This window comes from Gymnoscopelus microlampas (genome assembly GCF_963454915.1).
Source record: "Gymnoscopelus microlampas genome assembly, chromosome: 18".
Taxonomy (NCBI): Eukaryota; Metazoa; Chordata; class Actinopteri; order Myctophiformes; family Myctophidae; genus Gymnoscopelus; species Gymnoscopelus microlampas.
The window spans coordinates 6,869,486-6,892,324 of record NC_139955.1 but is presented as its reverse complement, the minus strand read 5'-3'; the positions used below and the strand labels follow the sequence as shown (position 1 = coordinate 6,892,324).

The following is a 22,839-nucleotide window of genomic DNA, read 5'->3' as shown; positions in this document are numbered from 1 at the left end:
AAACTAAACAGCCCAGACCAGGCAGAAACAGGCTCCTTTTGAACGAATAGAATAACCGTACATGAAAAACCATACCCCCACGAAGTTCATCCAGTTCAGCGGTTGCCTCGGATCTGGCTCGCTCCCTTCCCGTGACGCAACCCGAGCAGCTCCAGCAAGAGAGCTCATTTGCATACTAAAGGCTAAGTGTTACCCGCGTTGCTAATAATACCCCTACCCGCTTTGATAATCAGACGCGCGTTATGTTTGTAGGAGAGCCAGCGTGGGATGCGTACTATATGTTTTTTTTGTTTTGTGATGCTGTGTGGAGAATGCGTGCACAGCGGCCCAGGCTATTATCATTTTGTGCTATAACAACCACTGTGGATTTATCACCCACAGGACTTTTCCATCAATACAGCTGCACTGCAGATAAATTACCCCAATGGCTATCCTTCCCCCCCCCTTACGACATAAATGGGGGGCGCGCCTCTCTCTCTCTCTCTCTCTCTCTGCCAGCCTCGGCTCTCTCCTGAATCACATCCACCGAATCCACCGTTTCGCGGAAGCATCAATTGTTATGGCCGCGTGTTTAACCTGTTCACACCGGGGAAACGCGTCTGTGGTAACCACTTTGTCCAGATTTGATACTTTGGCTATTCGAAAATAGCAGATCTACAAGCTCGTAGCGCGGCACCGAGTGCCGCGCTACGAGCTTGTAGATCTGCTATTTTCGAAAAATGTCGGAGCATTTGTGCAAATCTTTGAATACGTATATTTTTTGGAAACAACCTTTTTAACTCAAATCTTTGCTTCTGGGGGGGTCGCTGGAACAGAATATTTTTCGAGATGGGGGTCCGCGGCCAAATACACATCATTTTGGGGGGGTCCTTGACATGAAAAAGTTTGAGCGCCACCGATAAAGCAGCAATAGTCTTTCAGAAAACCGTTACGATTTAGAAGACATTTTGTAGAATGGGGAACCTCAGGTCTTAATGAGTTAAAGAAACAATAAAGCGCGCAGCAGCAGCAGCACTGCGGCCTTAGCGGACACAAGCGCTATGAGTGACTGTGATTGACTGTCAGCAATTTTTGTATACGTCTTTACTGTATTTTACCACAAGCATTAACTCTTCACCGAGGTGTGTGTGTGTGTGTGTGTGTGTGTGTGTGTCTGTGTCACTGTTTATGTGCTTATGTGTGCACTGCACTGTGTCTTTGCGTCCGTTTGTCTTGCGATGACCGTCAGTGTGTACACGTGTGTGTGTGTGTGTGTGTGTGTGTGTGTGTGTGTGTGTGTGTGTGTGTGTGTGTGTGTGTGTGTGTGTGCGTATGTATGTGAATGTGTGTGTACGTCCGAACATATATGCACATTATGAGTGTCTGACTGTGTGTGTGTCTAATCTGATCCATCTATGCGATTGCACACAGACCCATATATTGTGTGCACCGTGCTCCTGCCCGCCTGGCTCTCTAGCACAGGAAAGCCCCCTGGGTCTCCTGTGAGAGGCTGTGCTCACAGGCAACAAGCAGCTACTAAGTACCTTTACTCAAGTACTGTACTTAAGTACAATAAAGTAAAAGGTGCATTATTTGAGTATTTCCATTTCGTGATACTTTGACAGCTTTATTTATGAGTTGCTTTGCAGTTTTTGATGATTAATAATTCATCAAATTATGAATTAAAAACATCTTCAAAATCCTTCGGAAATAGCCGATGCGTTGCATCTTGTGGGCTTGTAGATTCAGAATGACCAGAATATGAAATAGGGCTTAACCCATTAAGACCTGGAACGCATCTGTGTCACTTTAGATTTCTTTAGCTATTCAAAAATAGCAGATCTACAAGCTCATAGCGCGGCACTCGGTGCCGCGCTATGAGCTTGTAGATCTGCTATTTTTTTTTCAAATCTTGAAAAAATATTTTTCAGATTTTTTTCCAAAGATCTGTTAGGATTTAGAAAAACATTTTAAGAATCGCCTCAGACCTTAATTGGTTAATTCATAAAAATATACTTTTTTTCCCCTCCCTAGAAATGTAGTGGAGTCAAAAGTACAATATTCTGTCTTTGAAATTTGCTGGAGTGAAAGTCACAAGTATCCAAAAAAATACAAGAGAATCTAATGAATAAGTACAGTATTCCAGTAAATGTACTTAGTTACTGGCAACGGAGCGAGCTCATCTCCAGTGTAAAGAGAGACAGACTGAATGAATGACACCTGGGAGCGGCCCAGGGCACACAAGCTGTTCAAAGACGGGGCCGCTCTGCGCCAAACCGCCAAACCCAGGCACTTTCAAAAAACATAGAAGAGGCGATAAAACAAAGAGCGAGAATAAGAAGAGGCAGGGAGAGAGAGCGCTGCATCTGGGGGGTTATTACAACAACATTGGGCTGCCTGTAGATGCATGGAGGGTGGCCATATTGCCTTCCCACGGAGAATTGGAAACCTTCCTTATCCCTCTTTCAAGCTCCGGAGAGAGAGAGAGAGCGAGAGAGAGAGAGAGAGAGACTGGGAAAAAGGATGGAGGAGGATTCGCAGCCCAATGTGCTTGAGAGAACCCGGGAAGCCGTTTTTGTCTTTTGTTATGGATTATAGTCGAAATGGGGGATGGGGGAGAAATAACATTCCAAGTGGCAGATATTTTAACCCATTCAATCCGGGAAACGCATCTGTGTCATTTTAGATTTTTATCTATAACCCTTATTTTATACTTTGGCTATTCAAAAAATAGCAGATCTACAAGCTCATAGCGTGGCACCGAGTGCCGCGCTATGAGCTTATAGATCTGCTAGGTTAGAAAAATCTTGAAAATATGTGCAAATCTATGAATATATATTTATTTTTAAAGTTGTTTTTTTTACTCAAATCTTTGCTTCTGGGGGGTCCCTGTATATATTCAGATGGGGGTCCGCGGCCAAATACATATAATTCTGGGGGTCCTTGACATGAAAAAGTATACCGCTGATATAGCAACATACGTTACGTTTTTTCTTTTGGAAAACTGTTACGATTTATAAGACATTAGAAGCGTTGTCCGGGATTGAACGGGTTAATCTGGCCATGGGAGATGGAAGGAGTGGGAGACAGGGAGCAAGAGGCTAAGATAGCTGCTATCTGATGGAAGAAGCCGCCTAAGCTAACGATGAGTAAGATACAGCGGAGGAACATAAAAGAGATATGGGTGTGCTAGCACTGTAGCGGAGGGGATGATAGAAATGATATACTACTGTACAATGTTTGTATAACCCTCCCCAAACACGGATACTCGCGGTACTAGAAGTCCTAACAAACTCCAAGAAATAACAATTGAAATTAAATGTGGGTGGGGACCTGCTCAGCCAACACACAAGAGGTCTGTAATTTTCAAAAAGGCAATAATAAAAAAAAGGGTATTGCGGTATAAAGCCCCCCCCCCCTCACGCACATTCAAAAGCTCCTTGATTACTTTGATTCTATCGCTTAACCCACTGAGACCTGGAACGCATCTGTGTCACTTTTTTTTTATTTGAGCTAAAAAAAAGCATTATTTTACACTTTGAGCTATTCAAAAATAGCAGATCTACAAGCTCGTAGCGCGGCACCGAGTGCCGCGCTACGAGCTTGTAGATCTGCTATTTTTGAAAAATCGTGCAAATGTATGCAAATCTTTGAATATCTGTTGTTTTAAAGCAAAAACATGTAATTCAAATCTTTGCTTCTGGGGGTCCGCGACTAAATACATGCAATTTGGGGGGTCCATGAAATGAAAAGGTTTGAGCACCACTGATATAGAAACATACATTTTTTTTCCAGAATACCGTTGGGATTTAGAAGACATTTGTAGAATCGGCTTCAGGTCTTTAATGGGTTAATAACCCGAGACGGCGCGCTGGGCCGCCTCCCTTTGCCTCTGTCTCTCTCACCCTCCGTTCCTACCTGGAGATAGTGGGCGAAGAAAAAGGAGAGAAAGTGAGCCAATATCGGTGATGATAAGAGAGAGTGCTGGGGCTGATCCTAGTGTCACTCTCATTGTCCCCGGGCTGTGGTGGGGGGGGGGGTGACGCCACTGAGCCCCCCCACTGTTTGATGTAAAAACCCAGGATAGCTGGCAACTTGAAATCCCTGGCACCCACCCCGGCTTTTTCAGGGCCATTTACTATCAGCGATTACAGAATTAAATGGGATTAAAGTGTTATCATAAAGTGGAACGTGACCTGCTGACTCTACCCGACTGGATGAGAGGGCTGGGAGTGATGTGCCTAAACTATGATGGTTTATACATACTGTGCGTGCGTGCGTGTGTGTGTGGGTGTGTGTGAGTGTGTGTGTATTTATATATATATATATATATATATATATATATATATATATATATATATATATATGTGGTATCCATATATGGGCATGTCACTTCCGTGACATAACGTGACAATTCACACGAGTGTGAATTGAGTGCCACATTAAAACTCTCCAGGCTGCTTAGAGCCTGAAACAAGTTTAAAGTGGTGTCCATCCACGTCATGCAACCCAACACAAACAATGTATCACAAAACGTGACAATTATAATATAATAAAGATATACAGTATAATGTCGGTCAGGCAGTAGGACATGAATTTAGTAAATGAATGCCCTTCTTGATCATAAAGTAGCAGATAATCAAGCTTGAAACACGTCGTTTTGAGCTTGTAGATCTGCTACTTTTGCTATTTTTGCATTTGAATCCTGAAAAGGCAACAGTTTTGGACATGATGAGGTTTCCACCCATCAGAGACGATACAGTATAAACTGTGTAGATAGAAAGATAGATAGAGAACTGTAACTGTATCAAGGATTACCCAGCTCTGCAAATCTAGTCATCTTTTTGAGTGGTGCCAGCCACTCCTACACTTGACCGCGTGTGTGGGTCCGTCCGTCCGTCCGTCCGTTTGAGCACGGCCTCAACAGCTGCAGCTGATTGCAACACAAGGATGCAACCGGTTACACTAATTCAAAGGCACCACTCTCTTCACACTGGGTGTGATTTTTTTTTTGTTATGTAATTAGAAGGTATACGCCGTGAAAGGAATTCTATCCGTCCAGTCACACTTAAAATCGCCCCGATCATTTTCACTCGCTTTCTGTTTTGAAAGCCGATTTTGTTTTTTCTTTGGTCCCTTGAACATGAGTAGGAAGCCTTGATGTGAGGCCGATAAAAAAATAAATACGGTTCACTGCCTCTTTGAGATATCGAGTGGCACATTGCGCTCGCATATCAAGAGAGAACGATGGACACGTGCCATCTGAATATGAGCGAGGTAGTTTGTTCGGCGATCTTTGTTTTGAGGACACGCCAACGCTTTCGGCACTGGTCTCCCGGGGAAAGTGTTTAAATACTGCCAAGAAGAGGGACTGTAATGCGGTGACCACCGCTGCCACTTAATCCATTGAGACCGGGAACGCATCTGTGTCATCTTACAGATTGGCTATTCAAAAATAGCACATATACAAGCTCATAGCGCGGCACCGAGTGCCGTGCTATGAGCTTGTAGATCTGCTATTTCTTTTTTATTTTATCGTGGAAAATGTGTGCAAATCTTTGAATATATATATATATATATATATACATGTGAACATTTTTTACTCCGATCTGTGATTTTGGGATGGGGGTCCGCGGCCAAATACATATCATTTTGGGGGTCCTTGACATAACAAAAGTTTGAGAACCACTGATATAGAAACATAGTTTTTTTTTTCAAAATACTGTTAGGATTTTGAAGACATTTGTAGAATCCCCCCAGAAGCAAAGATTTGAGTTAAAATGTTCGCTTTTAAAAATATATGTATTCAAAGATTTGCACACATTTTCACGAATGTTTCAAAAAATAGCAGATCTACAAGCTCGTGGCGCTTGTAGATCTGCTATTTTTTTGAATAGCCAAAGAAATCTTAAAATGACACGGATGCTTTCCGGGTCATAATGGGTTAATTAGCCCACATACTCCCACCCAGAGCCTCTGAGCACGTATGGGGAACCAGAGAAGAAGAAGGTCCACAGTAAAATCCAAAGTGTTCATTAAAGGGGCACGAAACCCTTGGCCCATTTTTGTAGTTTTGTTTTCGCGTTCAGGTTCAAAACTACAGCCGTTTAAAAAAAACGTGGCAGGCTGCGTAAGGCCGACCTTACAGTACCCTGTGATGTACGCCAGTGGTTCTCACAGCCCTCAAATTAAATGTATATTTGGCCGCGGACCCCCATCTGAAAATATGTGGTGCCACAGACCCCCATACAAGATTTGTGTTGTTGATGTTCAATTATACGAACATTTTCAAATAGCAGATCTACAGGCTCACAATGCGTTGCATCATTCTCGACGTGTTGTGAGCTTGTAGATCGGATATTTAGATTTTAAGTGGTTAAGCAGATTTTGATGCTATATTATAACTAATTTCGCTCTTGAACCCTCTCCAGGATACCTGGGGGTCCCCGGACCCCACTTTGAGAACCACTGAATATTTTGGTGTCATTGTGCAGTGACAATACTCTTGACACATTGACACACCCACGGCTCTGGGCCCCGCCCCAAATCTAACACACCCATAATTAATTTGATTAGCAGCAGCTGCGTTGCTTACTAGCCTGCCATGTTTATTTTTATATGCTTTTTTTTTAACTAGCAAGCTATAGAATCAGCCCAGGGTAAGGTTTCATTCCCCTTTAACTCTCCCACGGTTGAATTAACATTATTAACCTATTTCGCTGTGCTGGGCTCAATTTTGGGACCCCCTTTTTAGCCTTCTGTCACACCCCCACGCTGTAACATCCTCAGTGTTAATGTACTGTATCCATTTGTAACTCGGAGGGTGTGCAAATGTTCCATTTGTACACTGGGGTCGTACAAATGTACACTGGGGTCGAGTTAACTTAACATTTTAACTCGTAGAGATTTTCGGTGCAGTCTTAACCCATTAAGACCTGGAACGCATCTGTGTATTTTTTTGATTTAAGCTAAAAAAAAGGTATTATTTTACACTTTGGCTATTCAAAAATAGCAGATCTACAAGCTCATAGCGCGGCACCGAGTGCCGCGCTATGAGCTTGTAGATCTGCTATTTTTGAGAAATCGTAAAAATGGGTGCAAATCTTTTTTTTCAAGCCTTATTTTTTCAAGCGAACATTTGTCACTCAAATCTTTGCTTCTGGGGGTCCCTGGAACAAAATGCTTTGAGATGGGGGTCCTTGGCCAAATACATATACATTTTGGGGTCCTTGGCATGAAAAGGTTTGAGAACCACTGACATAGTAACATAGGTTTTTAAAAATAAATAAAGATATAGTCTTAAAACTCATTCAAGTCAAGTGGATGGCAGAGTCCACACCACAACTATAATGAAGACAATGGTGAAGGATACAGTTATAGTTATCATTATAGTTATAGTGCTTGGTGTGAACGGCAAATTCTCAGCTTCTCCTCTTTGAAATGCTGGCTGCCTGCTCACTATCAGTCTGGTTTCATTAGTACTGTCTTTGATAAGAGCAATATAATGTGGTAGCCAGTTTCTTTGTGTGTACTGTATGCTGAGAACAGAAAGAATATACAGTATATTTAAAAAATAAATCTTCTTTCAAAAGAAAAGGCCCAAATTGATGTTTTGATAACTCAAAAGAATCAGAAGGTTTTATTTGTCACTTCTCATACTGCACAAGTACAAGAAGCGAACTGCAATTTTGTGGGGAGAATAAAATACATTTTTACTAATTACATTTTGGCCACTAAGTGGCCAAAATGTAATTAGTGAAAATGTATTTTCAAATGTATTTATTTTTATGAAGATCTTGAACCGACCAAACCGTGCATTTGGAATGTGAATATAGTGTCCTGCGGCTTCAATCGTGGAGCACAAGAGTAAAAACGATGGTACCATTTTGCTAGTATTTTTTATAAGGCTGAAAGAGCACGGTGATATGTATACAGTACCAGCTCGCGTGTGTGTGTGTGTGTGTGTGTGTGTGTGTGTGTGTGTGTGTGTGTGTGTGTGTGTGTGTGTGTGTGTGTGTGTGTGTGTGTGTGTGTGTGTGTGTGTGTGTGTGTGTGTGTGTGTGTGTGTGTGTGTGTGCGCATGCACCCGGGGAGCAGTGGAAAGGTCAGCTGGGAGGTAAATGGCCTGGCGTTTATTGAACATTAGTTGTAAATGTGCAGCTGGAGTTTTACATTCAGAGGGGAGGAGAGGGGGGGGGGGTCCCCGTCAGGCGGGCGGGCTGTGCCTGGACCAGTCTGTTGGAAGGGTGAAGTCAAGGTCATCCTGCCTGTCGATCCCCATCAGGCTTTTAGAGAGAAACTCTCGGCTAGGAAACAGAAGCCGCCTCGTTCTGCTGGCAGAACAAAAGGTGCCTGGTGCAAGAGCCGCAGGATCAGCGTGCGCCAGGGTGCAACCCCCAGGGTGCACGAGGGTAAATGGAAAAGGGGAAGTCAGATTATTGAGGTCGACGACATTCTAGCCTTTTCCCTCTCTTTAGCTCTGCCAGGAAGAGTGTCTAATAAAACCATGTTTGTGTGTGTGTGTGTGTGTGTGTGTGTGTGTGTGTGTGTGTGTGTGTGTGTGTTTGTATTACTATACTCGCGAGGACCAAGTATAGTAGAATTTGAAGAAATATAGATTGTGAGGACAGTTTTCCTGGTCCTCACAAGACAAATGGTTGTTTTACAGTTAAAAACATTTTTTAGAGATACGTTTACAATTAGAAAAACATTCAGGTCGGTATTAGACATTTAGTTGTCTTAGAGGTTAGGTTTAGGGATTGGAATTAGAGTTCAACATGATTTATACTTAGTTGTGCGCCAGTGTCATGCACCGAAAAACAGCCGATCTATAAGCTCACAACGCGTCGCAGCGCGACGCGTTGTGGGCTTGTAGATCGGCTGTTTTTCGGCTTTAGGCTTACGGTTAAAAATGGCAATTATTATTTTGAAATGGCATTCATAACATGGCTGTCCTAAAGTGTTGATGTCCTCACGAGTATAGTAATACAAACGTGTGTGTGTGTGTGTGTGTTAGCGTGTGTGTGCGGTGTTTCCTGAGGCGTGTGTGTTGTGTGGTGTGCATGCATCTGTGGTGTGTGTGTGTGTGTGTGTTTGCGTGCGTGCGCGTGCATGCTTGCATCTGTGGTGTGTTTTTCCTTGTGCATGTGAGTGTATCTGTGTTTCCTCATGCGTCAGTGAATTGTCTCACTTTGAGTTTGTGTGTGTGTGTGTGTGTGTGTGTGTGTGTGTGTGTGTGTGTGTCTGACACAGTTTGCACACACTCTACAGTATGTGCGCCTGAACGGCGATGCGGAAAAGCGCGCGGGGAACAGAGGCAAGCAGCCGAGGAGGGGAGACAGAGGGCAATAAATCCACAGCTCTCCGAATAATATTTCAAAGTTAATGCAAAATCACGTGGGAGTCTGGCTTTGGTTTCAATATCCTGTATCCTTTTCAAGGCAGAGCTGATTAGCCTGATGACATTAGCATGGTCAGGAGGAGTACGTGTGCTTTAGCTGCACTTTATGAAGCTATCATCTCAGATCTGAAGTGAGCCACCACGCTGGACCTTGTTGGAACATCTTGTAACCTACTGTATAACCTATAAATGTCTCAGGGAAAGACATTTATTTGTTTCCCCACCTCTTCTTTCAATACACAGTGTTTCTGCTGTACAATGATAGATAGATAGATAGATAGATAGATAGATAGATAGATAGACGAGCCAACTAAGATTAAAAATGCAAATGTAATTTACAAAATGAACAAACATAGATAAGTCTGACCCAGCCGTCCATTTGGACCAACTGGGTTTGTGTAATGAATTGATACATATAGGCAAGTATAAAGTACAAGTACCCTCACCGTCACCAGTAATATGAACATACATCTATCGTTATCGTCGATATATGTACACACTATTGTCAGTGGATATGAGAATGATACCACCCAGCCTACACAGTAGGTATATGGATAATATACTGTATGCACAGTATCAACAGTCACTATAGTGATGAGCATGAAACATTTACAGCACACACAGAAACATTTACAGCACACAGCAGGCGACATGGTGCTTTAGCGTACGTCCCAGTAGTCCTTGTTGTGGTGTGCCGGAGTAAAGCAGCAGTTAGTGTTGTTGGTGTCTTTATTGTCCTTTTGTTTGAAAGGACACTGCAGTGTCCTCTTGTTTAACCCATTGAGACCGGGAACGCATCTGTGTGTCATTTTTTGATTTCTTTGGGCTATTCAAAAATAGTGAACATTTGTGCAAATCTTTGAATACGTTTTTTAACATTTTTTAACTCATTTTTTAGAACTTCTGGGGGTCCCTGGAACAAAATATTTTGAAATGGGGGTCCACGGCCAAATACGTATCATTCTGGGTGGTCCTTGACATTTTTTTCCAAAAAACTGTTAGGATTTAGAAGACGTTTGCAGAATCCCCCAGAAGCAAAGATTTGAGTTACAAATGTTCGCTTTAGAAAATATATATATATATTCAAAGATTTGCACAAAATCTCCAAGATATTTCCCCAAAAAATAGCCAAAGAAATCTTAAAATGACACAGATGCGTTCCCGGTCTTAATGGGTTAAAAAGGACACTTTTAAAGGACACAGCGAGAGAGCTCGTGTACGGTGTAGGAGAGTCGTTATGACTTTCTGCTCTAACGGAGGGCTTCTTTTTTTTTTTTTGGGTGAGACTGTTGGCAGAGAGAGCGTCGCTGTCTGCCAACAGTGATGTCTGCCCATCGCTATAGGAGTTGGGTCATGCTCCTCTGCTAATTAAAAAGAAACAAGTGGTGTGTTCTGGCCCCCAGGTTTTCGGTGTATTTCTGGTGTCATTAGGAACTCGCTGTGTCCCAGCCCAAGGTTGCTGTGTGGCGGTGTTGCCAGGTTGGCTGTGAGCTGCGGGGGCTGCGGGCTACAGGGCGAGAGTTCCACAGCCCCGAGGCAGGTAAGGAGGAGGTCTACAGCCCCCAGAGCCAAGGTCAGCGTAGGGTGAAGGTGTGTGGCTCAGTGGGCATTGTCCATCATCACTGCAGCGGAGCAACAAAAAAAAACTCAGGGGAAGGTCTTATAAACGATGAGTAATGCGGTTGCTGTGCAAATAACCTTTTATATATCCTGCTGCTGTGCTGACTACAAGACACAGAGTCCGATGTGGCCCCCTCTCTGTCTTAGTGAATTCACTTTTTTTTGGTTGCTTGTTTCTCTCGCAAAATCTGGCAACAGTGGTGGGTGGGTACTTTGTCCCCCCCGCTGGTCTTAACCCATTAAGTGTGTCATTTTTAGATTTGAGCTAAAAAGCATTATTTTACACTTTGGGCTATTCAAAAATAGCAGAACCGAGTGCCGCGCTACGAGCTTGTAGATCTGCTATTTTTGAAAAATCGTGAAAATGTGTGCAAATCTTTGAATAGATATATTTTTAAAGCGAACATTTTCAACTCAAATCTATGCTTCTGGGGGGGTCCCTGGAAGAAAATATTTTGATGGGGGTCTGCGGCCAAATACATATAATTGTGGGGGTCCTTGACATGAAAAAGATTGAGCACCACTGATATAGAAACATACGTTTTTCAGAAAAGTTGAGATTTAGCAGACACGTAGAATCGGCTTCTGGCCTCAATGGGTTAATGATGGTGTATGTGTCGGAGAATGCTGACCGGGCTCCCTATTATGACTGAGAGCCAACAGCCTGGCTCTGTTCCCACATGCCGCTGTGCTCTGCATAGAGGGAGGGCGGCATCAGTGTCTCTTACAGCAGGGGTTCCCCAAACTTTTCATCTCAAGACCCAATAGATACATACTAGGAACCTATTCAAAGACAAAATTTAGCATTTTTGACTCGACTACATTTCCAGGAAGGGAATTCATACATTATGAATCAACCTTTCAAACTTTCAAGAAATGGTAAAAAAGAATTGCAGTTCGGCTATTTTCACTGTTACTTGAAAGTTTAGTTTTTTTACATTTTAAAGTGGCTGTATTTTGTCCAATCTGTATGGCAGAGTATGTTAATGCAATATAACGTATACAATTGGGGTGGTTGTATTTGGTCTCCCTGCTCTTCTATTGAGACTTTTAGATCGTGTCAAAGGTCACGTCTCACACAGGATCTGACACCGATTGTGACCTGATGGTCAAGATTCAATTTATCCCCTGAGCAAGCAGCCAGGCTCTATTAGCTCAATGGTAAAAACGTCAGCACTTGCTCAGGAGACCGGGTTCAAATCCAGGGTAGACAAGGAAAGTTACATAGTGCAGCTTTTTTTACATTCTGAAAAAAAGTCTAAAAATGTATATTTACTTTTGAAAATCTTTTGAAATATGTATATGTATATACATTTTTTGCAGGAAACGTAAAATGATATTTACCCACAACCAGTGGTGGAAAGTAACTAAGTGCATTTACTTAAGTACTGTACTTAAGTACAATTTTTAGGTATTTGTATTTTGTTGGCAAATATTGTACTTTTACTCCACTACAATTATTTGAAAACTTTAGTTACTAGTTACTTTTCAGATATAAATGATCATATGAAACATTCATTAACCACTTTAGCCCTATAGGCTATTTGAAAATAGCCGATCTACAAGCTCACATCGCGACGCGTTGTGAGTTTGTAGATCGGCTATTTTCAAATATTTTTATACTTTTACTTTTGGTACTTTAAGTACATTCGGATGCCAATACTTTTGTACTTTTACTCAGTCATTTTTATATTCAAGATTTTTACTTGTAACAGAGTATTTCTATATTGCAGTATTGGTACTTTTACTTAAGTAAAGAATTTGAGTACTTTTTCCACCACTGCGCCACAACCCATAAAAAATAGGTCCGTGATCCCAAAAATGGGTCCCGACCCATTGTTTGGGAAACGCTGTGCTCTTACAGATGTCCATAAAGAAGGAATAAAAACCGCTTCACTTGATTTGTGACGGATGACGGAATCTGGGCCGGGAGCACCAGCCAGCCGTAAGAGAGCCCATAGCTCAACGCGGCCTTCCGAGTGCATGGAGGTCAGCTGTACTTTAGCCAGGCCTGGACAAAATAACTGCAGTCGAAACGGGAACGTCAGCGATATTTTTTCTGTGCTCTCAGCACGGTTTATTCCCAGCACCTAAAAAAAACAGAAAAGAAGACAAATTAGATATTAACCCATCAAGACCGGGAACCGGCATCTGTGTGTCATTTTTAGATTTCTTTGGCTTTAAAAAAAAATAGCAGATCTACAAGCTCATAGCGCGGCACCGAGTGCCGCGCTATGAGCTTGTAGATCTGCTATTTTTGAAAAATCGTGAGAATTCGTGGCAAAATCTTGGGTTATGTATTTTTTTAAAGCGAGCATTTGTAAAATATTTAGTTCCAGGAACCCCCAGATTTGAGTTACAAATGTCTGCCAAAAATAAATAAAAAAATCTAATATTTGCACAATTTTTCATGATTTTTTAAAAATAGCAGATCTACAAGCTCAAAGCGCGGCACTCGGTGCCGCGCTATGAGCTTGTATATCTGCTATTTTTGAATAGCCCAACCAAATCTAAAAATGACACACGGGATGCGTTCCCGGTCTTGAAGAGTTAACACTGTGGGAGATGTGGAGATATAGAGGTTCGTTGTGGCATCGCTGGCTCCTGCTCTGCGGGAACGCCGCGAATGATTTAGCGTCGTAAATATGTAACTTCCAAAAACCACAACGAAGGAGGCCCCTCTGGCAAGGATGCGCGCACGCAAAGCGAGCTTGATGAACTGACTGTTTGCTATTGCGACGGGGAGTCAAAGCCAGGACACGTGCAAACACGCTGATTTCACTGTGCCTCTTTTTTGTGTGTGTTGTGCACTGTTTGTAGAACGCAGATGAAAACTGAGACGTGGGTTGTCAATCTGTGCCTGGCAAACCGCCCACCAGTTCCATCCCACGGGCGGGAACCGGGAACTCGTAAATCACAAAGACTTCACAAAGAGACGCGTCCAAGAGAACTGACCGGTATTTTTTTTGTATTGCAACAGAAAGGCGCCCGGTGATTTAGCGTCTCTCTCACGGATTCACCGCTCAGGGTCAGGCCAAGAAAGAAGGGAAGAGTGAACGCGAAGAGACAGAGAGGGGGGGGGGGGTGAATAAAAGACGGCATATGGTTGAAGAAGCAGAGTGATGGAGAGATCTTCGGCTTGCTATTTCCAGCGCACGCTGCTGCGTGGGTTGAAACATGCTGTTCTGCTCAGGATAAGGTGTGATATGTTCAAAGCAGAGGCATATCTCATTTTACTGTGAATTTCTTCTTTTTCCCACCCTTCTTCTTCTTCTCTCCCATTCCCGTTCCTCCTCTCTCTCCCCGCGCCACAGTTCCCGGGGACTTCAAAGCGAAGCCAGACGGTTTCAAGCATGTTCAGACATGTTCGGGGATCTGCCTCCCTCATTAACGGCTCCTCCCTAATCATCACTTCCTCTTTAATTGTTAACCCCTTCCATTGCCGTTTCCGCTGGAGAATTTTCCTTTGTCCCCCCCCTGTCTTCAACGGGGACGCGCCGCCGCCCAGCCGCGGCAGCAAGTTAGCACATTTGCAGAGATTATTGTATAACCACCTCGCGTGAGCCCTTGCCTCTGGGCCCCCCCCCCCCATCTCATGGATGGCTTACTGTATTGATCTGTCTCTCTCTCTCTCTCTCCCACAGGTTGTGAGCCTGGGGAAGAACAGCCGTGGCTACCACTACATTCTGGCCAATCTGGTGAGTAACTACCACCCCCCCCCCCCTCGTCCCCAGGGGAAGGGGGCAAAAGCCACCTTGTTGCTGCACACGTGACTGCACTAGGGCTGTACATTTCCCTCGCTCCTTCCATGCGGGGTTGCCAGATCTGCTTATTATAATTTCCCCGCAAGTTTTTTTTTTAAAATAGCCGATCTACAAGCTCACAACGCGTCGCGTTGCGACGCGTTGTGAGCTTGTAGATCTGCTATTTTCAAATAGCTGATGTATATGTTAAAGTGCTCATGTGGCCCATAGTGGCTTCTTTTGGCCTGGTTTTCCTAGACCTGGTTGCTTGTTTCTCTCAGGGAATCTGGCAACACTGCTCCCATGCATAAAAACATGGATGTGCGATGAAGGCATTATAGTTAATGCAACTGGTAAACAAAAGAAAAAAGCATTTTGTTTAACCACTTTCTTAAACCCTATAGACTGGAGTCGCCCAGGGCTCCGTCCTAGGCCTCCCAAACGTTTCACTCTACGACAAAATCTCTTTGTCGAAAATAGCTGAAATATCTACCAGCTCACAACATATCACGTTGCGACTGTCCTGTGGAACTGCTATTTTTGTCAATTATTATTATGCTGCAGGTTCGCCTGTTATAACATGTCCGGAATCTGGACGCTAGGGCTCAAGTGGTTAGTGAAAGCGATATTTTTTTGGTTAAAACAAAAAAAAGTGTTTGTGAAAAACGTTAAAGCTCTGTATTCTAACACTAAACATTGCTGTTTGCTCAGTAACGGGGGTCTCCCCGCCTTTCCAGCTCTTTAATAAACCGAAAATACACTATCAGGTGGGTTGACAATTTGATCCAATCAGGAGAGAGTACCCATTTATCAGCTTCAATCGTATAGTGTTCCAGTTCCAATTTTGTTTGCTCCTTTTTTTTTTTTGGTTTCATCAATTCCAATTTCACTTGCTTTATCGTGTATCCTGTATAAGTTGTCTCTCCTGATCGGATGAAATTGTTATCCCGACCTGAAAATGCATTTTTTTTCTGTTCACTGAAGAGCTGGAGAGACAGTGAGATCCCTGTTACTGACACGCGCGCACGCACGCACGCACGCAAGCACAGAAAGTTGTCTATTTTGGCTTTTTCCATTACCACCCAGTTCCATTACCACCGCCCCCCCCCCCCCCCCCCCCCCCCCCACCCCCCTCACCTGCTGTTGTCCTCTGTGCTTCTAGAAGATGTGATTATGCAGCAGTCGGGCTCAATGTCCTTGTGCTCTCAACAACACAACACTCTGCACTGCACTTGAAAACCAGCAATTTGACCAAAGCACACTATGACATGGCCTCAAGCTGCAGCCTGTAATTTGATGACACTTGGTGGAGCTGCAGAATTGTCCAAATACATTACAATATGTTGTTGTTGTTGTTGTTCCTTTCGCTGCAAAAGCTATCGGTTGGAAAGCAGGCCAACTGAACGGAACTTCTTGCCTATAACCACTTAAACCCTATATACTTAGTTGGCCGGAGTCCCCCAGGGTGTCTATTCTAAGCCCCTCCGGTTTTTCGCTCTGTATTAAATATCTTTGCCGAATATAGCAGATCTACAAGCTCAGATCAGCTATTTTGGCCGAATGTTCGCCCCCCAGTGTAGAGACGCTAGGGTTTAAGTGGTTAACACATTTCATTGCCCCCACTCTCATCCTATAGACCCCTTAACAGACGACGTCATACTGGCTGCGTGCAGCCAGTATGCGCGCAACGAAACCCATTATATCAGGTCTCGTTAGGACGCGTCTCACTAGCCAACACACACAAGAGGGGGTTGGGGTGTGCTGAAACCAGTGCACCCCGAAACAGGTTGGGAATTGATTGCGTGAAACAATCACCTGTGCGTCCAGGCTCAATGTTAGTAAACAAATAATTGGTCTATTGACCAACTAGCCGCAAGCAATGTATGTGTACATGTAGCTGCTAGCAGCATCTACTGTAAGTTGCAACGCATTCCATTGACAACCCATTGATGAATTAGAAAAGTCCCATCTGATTGTATTAAACGATGTTAAACCAATATCGTCTTTGTCTCTGTCAAGTCTTTCAAATCCACTGTTGACATGTTATGAGCAACATTCTGTCAATCAACTCCGTCAAGTCATGGTCTCGTTCAAGCGTTTGCTTTTGGGAACGCTTGTTGTAAATCGCTCAATGTCTTGCGTACCACCTCAAAATTGCACATAATTATTATGCAGGCCACGGAGTGATTTACGAGCGCTCCCAAACGCGAACACTTACAGCGGAGAAATCACGACTGCACAGAGTTTATAGACAGAAAGTTGCTCGTAACATGTCAACGGTGGATTTTTCTAAAAAAAACAAACACTTGACAGAGACATGGATGAACCAAGCATGTCCGTATGGGTGAGTTTATCATCGTGTAATACAATTAAATAGGATTTTTCATGAATGGACTGTCAATGGAGGGCGTTGCAACTTAGATGCGGCTACTCGCGAGGCCTGAGTTCTGACAGCCTCCCCCTGTCCCCCTGTCCCCCTTCTGTCTCATCATCAGGGGTTTTCCAACGTCAGTCTGGACAAGGTCTTCGCCGGTGGAGCCAACATCTCCGGGTTCCAGATCGTCACCCCTGAGAACCCCGTGGTGCAGCAGTTCATGCAGCGCTGGGAGCGTCTGGATGAAAGAGAATTCCCCGAGGCCCGGAACACTCCTCTTAAGGTACCGGAAAGGATCAGCCCAGGCCCCTCCAACAACGGCACGATAATATGCATAGGACTCCTCTGAAGTGCTCTCTTTCCTTCCATCCATCCTCCTCTCATCCTCTGTTGTTGCCTGGCCCCTCATTCTCGTCGGAGCACTGCTTTCTACCTCTTTTCCTTTGTCTACCCCGCAGCAATCAATATATTGATAAGTCAGTGTGAGGCAAGGTTATATCTCGGCTTCAATTTGCATCTAATTAAACAATGATCAAGAAAGAAATGGATTTTGAATGACATTTAATTAGATTTTGTCATGGTGCGCTGGTTAACAAACAAGTGGCTGAGCCCCTCGCCTGGGGAAAAGGTCAAGGTAAGTTTGAGGGGAGATGTGGGCGAGATCAAACGTGGCATTCATGTTCGGCCCCCTTTTTAACCCCGCAGCCAAAGTTTTGACAGAGTTCCTGACCGCTAGAGAGGCTGTCGGTCCTTCACTGGCCACTCCAGCTCAGTGGTGTGAGAAGTACTTCTTTACTGAAGAATGTGCTGTACTAAAAGGAGTTTATTATATGTGGGAGAGGGAGTCTGGAATTGTCTTGTAGTGAAGGTAATGCTAAAGATGTACTTCTTTGTGATATAGGCATTCTTTTTATACCTTGTACTTTATATAAATTCTGTTCATTTTACAACATTTTGGTAGTCAAGTCTTTGCTTTTTTGCTTTGTAAATTGGTGCATTTTGATGCAATATCATGCACTTTAAAGGACTGATTGATTGAAATGTCTAGCCAAAGATAGTCTTTGGAGAAACGATTGATTTGTGAATGCTTAGCAACACTGATCCAATTATTCAGGTAAGCTAGATAACTTTTTAATGACCTAAGAGACAATGTAAACAAATGCGAAATCAAATTGGCCAATGCTGTGAATACACAATGACGTATTGACGATGGCACAGCCCTTTAACCACATTAAACACGGTGTCCCTATTCCGGGCATGTCAGTCTAGGCCAAACTTTTCACAAATCCTCAATTGTTAAAGATTTTTCAAAAGATGTTTCTTTTAGCGTGTAGATTGGCCAAAGTATAAAGTGCTGTCAGGCCTAAGCGGTTAAGCATGGCTATTGTTACAGAAACATCAAACAAGTCTGACAATGTTGCATAACCTTACATGACCTTATGTATATATATATCTGTCATTACATCTGCTGCTAATTTAACTGCCTCAACCCACTGCTATTTTAATCATGCACCTTATGCATATATATATCATGCATCTTACAGTATGTATTTCACACTGCCATGCTGATCTCTGATCGGTTTCTGTTTCCTTCTCTCTCCACCTTTCTTGAAACTGCAACGAGGGGAGTTTGTACTACAAGGAATTTCACCCCCTTTCTTTTTTTTTATACAAACCTAACCCTGTGTAAACCAAGGGTTCGAGTAGAATGGTTGTTCCCGTCCAGTGTTATAGTATTGACACGCAAATTTTGATTTAGTTTTAGTCGTACTCTTTAGAATAAAATGTCATTTAGTTTTAGTCCTATTTTAGTCATCTGAAAAGTTTTAGTCTAGTTTTACTTGACTAAATATCATAAGATTGTAGCCGACTAAATCTACAGTTGATTTGGTCAACAAAAATGTATTTTGCCAGGCCGTGATGGTGTCGTTTATGGCTGATTTTACACTTGGTTGCATGCTGAAAATAGCCGATCTACAAGCTCACGACGCGTCGTGTTGTGAGCTTGTGGATCTGCTATTTTCGAAGCGCAACCAAACATAAAATGACTTGTCTTTTAGTTCTACTGGATGTCTGCTCCACTCGTCCCTCACTAACATTTTAGTCTAGTTTTCATTTGTTGACGAAATTGTCCATGTATTTAGTCTTAGTTTTAGTCATCATAGCTTAGTTTTTATCTAGTCTCTATTTAGTTTTCGTCAGTGAAAAAAGGTAGCCGACGAACATTTTTCGGCATACTTTTAGTCTACGATAACTTAACACCGTTCCCGTCTCCCTCTGTGCACACAGTACACGTCGGCCCTGACGCACGACGCCATCCTGGTGATCGCCGAGGCCTTCCGGTACCTCCGTCGGCAGCGCGTGGACGTGTCGCGCCGCGGAAGCGCCGGGGACTGTTTGGCGAACCCCGCCGTGCCGTGGAGCCAGGGGATCGACATCGAGAGGGCTCTCAAAACGGTAGGGGCGCACACGCACAAAAGAGAGAAAGACGGACGAGACGGACGAGACAGACGGACAAAAGGCAGAGACAGAACGAGCGAGAGAGAGAGAGAGAGAGAGAGAGTGACAAGCTGATAAGTAAAAGAAAGGGTGAGACTGAGTGGAGCGGAGATGGCGCGGAGCGAACACATGACCTAGATGAAAAGTGACAGAGGGAAAGGAGCACGAGAGGGAGGGGGGATTCGATGGCCTCCGCCCCCAGACATCCGCGCACAGAGCGCCGTCTCTCTCTCTCTCTCAAAACGTAGATTCTCATTACCATAAACCCACTGCTTTCATTATAGCACGTATCCAATCCTTCTTTTTATTAACCCATTGAGACCTGGAACTGTGTCATTTTTTGATTTGAGCTAAAAAAGCATTAGTTTACACTTTGGCTATTCAAAAATAGCAGATCTACAAGCTCGTAGAGCTTGTACATCTGCTATTTTTGAAAAATCGTGAAAATGTGTGCAAATCTTTGAATATATATATTTTTAAAGCGAACGTTTTTAACTCAAATCTTTGCTTCTGGGGGGTCCCTGGAACAAAATATTTTGATGGGGTTCCGCGGCCAAATACATATAATTTTGGGGGTCCTTGACATGAAAAAGATTGAGCACCACTGATATAGAAACATATGTTTTTCAGAAAACTGTTGGGATTTAGGAGACATGTAGAATCGGCTTCAGGTCTCAATGGGTTAATACTAGTCGTGTGTGAACACCAGCGATGTTCTTTTTTTTCTTTCTTTTTTTTAAAAACGCTATTCTGTGTGTGTGTGTGTGTGTCTCCCTCCACATGTGGCAGGTCCAAGTGCACGGGATGACGGGGAACATCCAGTTTGACAACTACGGTCGAAGGACCAACTACACCATAGATGTGTATGAGATGAAAATGGGCGGGGCAAAGAAGGTAAGTGAGACAGGAGGCATCTTTCATGTACAGCACTGCTTCTCAAAGTGGGGACTGGGGACCCCCAGGGGTCCTTGAGGGGGTTCTGGAGTGTCCCCAGCAAAATAAGTTAAAAGCAGTTGATGGATTTATACTTACGTAGCCGATTTACAAGCGTGTGACGCCTTGTGAGCTTGTAGGTCAGCTATTTTCTAAATATTTTGAGAACTCTTATGGGGGTCCCTAGCACACAACCTTTTCAGATGGGGGTCTGCGGCCAAATACATTTTGGGGGTCCTTGACATGAAAATGTTTGAGTGCTACTGATGTACTGTACGGTTTGTTTTATGTTGTGGGGAAAGCGACAGGGCTTATGGAATCTGACACCCACTGCCCATGCAAACGTCCTTATCTTCACCGAAACTCAGCCAGAATCCATCTCAAGTCTCAACCCTGAATTTCCGCAAATCAACAACCACGAGTCACGGTGAAGTGAGAAACCAAAAAGCCCAACAACAATAATACAATAATAAAAGATGTAGCGTGTGTTGGCTAATTCCGAGTTAAACCTTGCTTTTGGAAACGATTAAGCGATTTTCATCTCATTTGCGAGATACATGTTTGGTAGAGAGAGAGAGAGAGAGAGAGTGAGAGACCGGCGTGGGGACTGATGGAGCAGGGAGATGGTGATTGCCTTTCTCCCCCGTTAGGTACCGGCAGCGCTCGGTGTGATGAGCTGTGCCAAATGTTACACGCCCTGCAATTCGAGCGCCAAGACCACTGCAATCCGATAGCCCGACCGTCCAATCGAACGAGAGACGCAAGAATATTTCCGTTCCGCGGCATGGTCGCGCAGATATGAGCTTCATTCCTCTCCTGACAGTAATTACCATCCAAATAGCCAATTACTGTGATCCATGAATTCCTCCTGGCTTGATTCTTCACAAAGGTGATTCCCAGTGGTATACGCTCCGATTATGACTGGTACCATGTGATGACCCCCGAGTTCTCCTTTCATAACCTCTCCGGGTTCCGGGAGATGGCACCGCGTTACCCGGCTCCTCTCGTTAGCCGGATCACCGTGGGCTCCGTCACGCGCCTGAAGTGACGCGTGATTATGCCGCCTCTCAAGCCCATACTTCACCAATTAGCCTCATGCCAACCCAAACTCGCATCCCAAATGCAACATACACAGACGAGAGGAACGGAGAGAGAGACAAAGAGCGTGACAGAGAGACAGAGAGAGTGAGACAGACAGACAGACAGACAGACGGAGAGAGTGAGACGGAGAGAGGAGGTCAGAGAGAGAGAAAAATAGAAAGTGGAGGAACACAAGACAGGCAGGGCAGCAGTTTGTCAGAACCTGGAGTTCCAGACAGTAACCCCAGTGACAGTTCAGGGATGAAGGGTCTTAACAGTGACTGTCACCAGTGATGTATGGGTTTGATACGTGTCCCCGCGCCGCCCAGGGCGACATCAGGGGTATGCGTCTCCTCGGTGGCACTTCTGCAGCGGTACTCAAATGTCAGACAGTGTCGGACAACGCTGTTAGACTGGGAAATACTTTGTTAGGCAAGGGGAGGGAGGGGGGATCTCTGCAGTGTGTGTGTGTGTGTGTGTGTGTGCTGTAAACACAAACTGCTGCTCGGAGTCCAAGGATCCACTCGTTTCAGAGGCGCGGGCATCAACAACAAGAGTGTGAGAGACTAGGTACGCTGCTCACTAGCTCCGCCACCTGGCGTTTTAGAGTTCCACAGTGTCTCCCGTTACCTGCCTTGTCCCCAAACCGTCAAAAGATTTAAGGAGGAGAAGGGAGGAAAAAAAAACAAGTGCACCAGATGTGAAGGGGTAATGTGGGGGGGTGGTGTCGGGTGGGTGGGTGGGTGTGGTGTGGTAGCCAGCCCAGAAACGGTTCGAGCACTGGCAGCAACATATGCAACACGTTTTATCGTGAGCCAGCCATTATTTCAGACGGGCAAACAAACACTTGACATTGGTTTGAGAAAGCATCTGTGTAGCAGAATTGAAGCTCACTGCAGTGGCGAGGGAGCGGAGTGGAGAGGATAGGAGAGGCTCGCTCTCCGAGGCACTCGCGTATTATGATAAATTATTAAGTGTGTATGCAGTTCACAGGCCCGAATATGAATTATTTACCATAAAACCTGGGAAGCTGAAGGTGGTGGGGTTTGATGTAGTCTTCTGCCACGAGTGCTTGCACAGGAACGGCTGCGACTCTTCACTTTTTGGGCTACGGGAAGCGCCATCGCTGTGGTTACAAAATCACAATCACCGAGACCGCGTTTGCGAATGTCTGCGGTTCATGACAGAAATGTCTGAAATCGTATGCTCTT

General features: G+C 44.1%; 1 protein-coding gene across 6 annotated transcripts in view; it reads left to right on the top strand.

Moving 5' to 3' along the window:
- gria3b (glutamate receptor, ionotropic, AMPA 3b) overlaps positions 1 to 22,839 on the top strand; it is a 183,467-nt gene that overhangs the window by 113,160 nt on the left and 47,468 nt on the right. For all 6 annotated transcript variants that reach the window (XR_014602847.1, XM_084085967.1, XM_084085965.1 and 3 more), the window contains exons 5-8: positions 14,644 to 14,697; positions 17,238 to 17,399; positions 19,406 to 19,573; positions 20,405 to 20,509. Coding sequence is in view for 5 of the 6 variants with exons in the window: in XM_084085967.1 (XP_083942093.1) it covers positions 14,644 to 14,697; positions 17,238 to 17,399; positions 19,406 to 19,573; positions 20,405 to 20,509 (489 nt within the window). In the remaining variant the exon portion in view is untranslated. The remainder of the gene's footprint in view (positions 1 to 14,643; positions 14,698 to 17,237; positions 17,400 to 19,405; positions 19,574 to 20,404; positions 20,510 to 22,839) is intronic.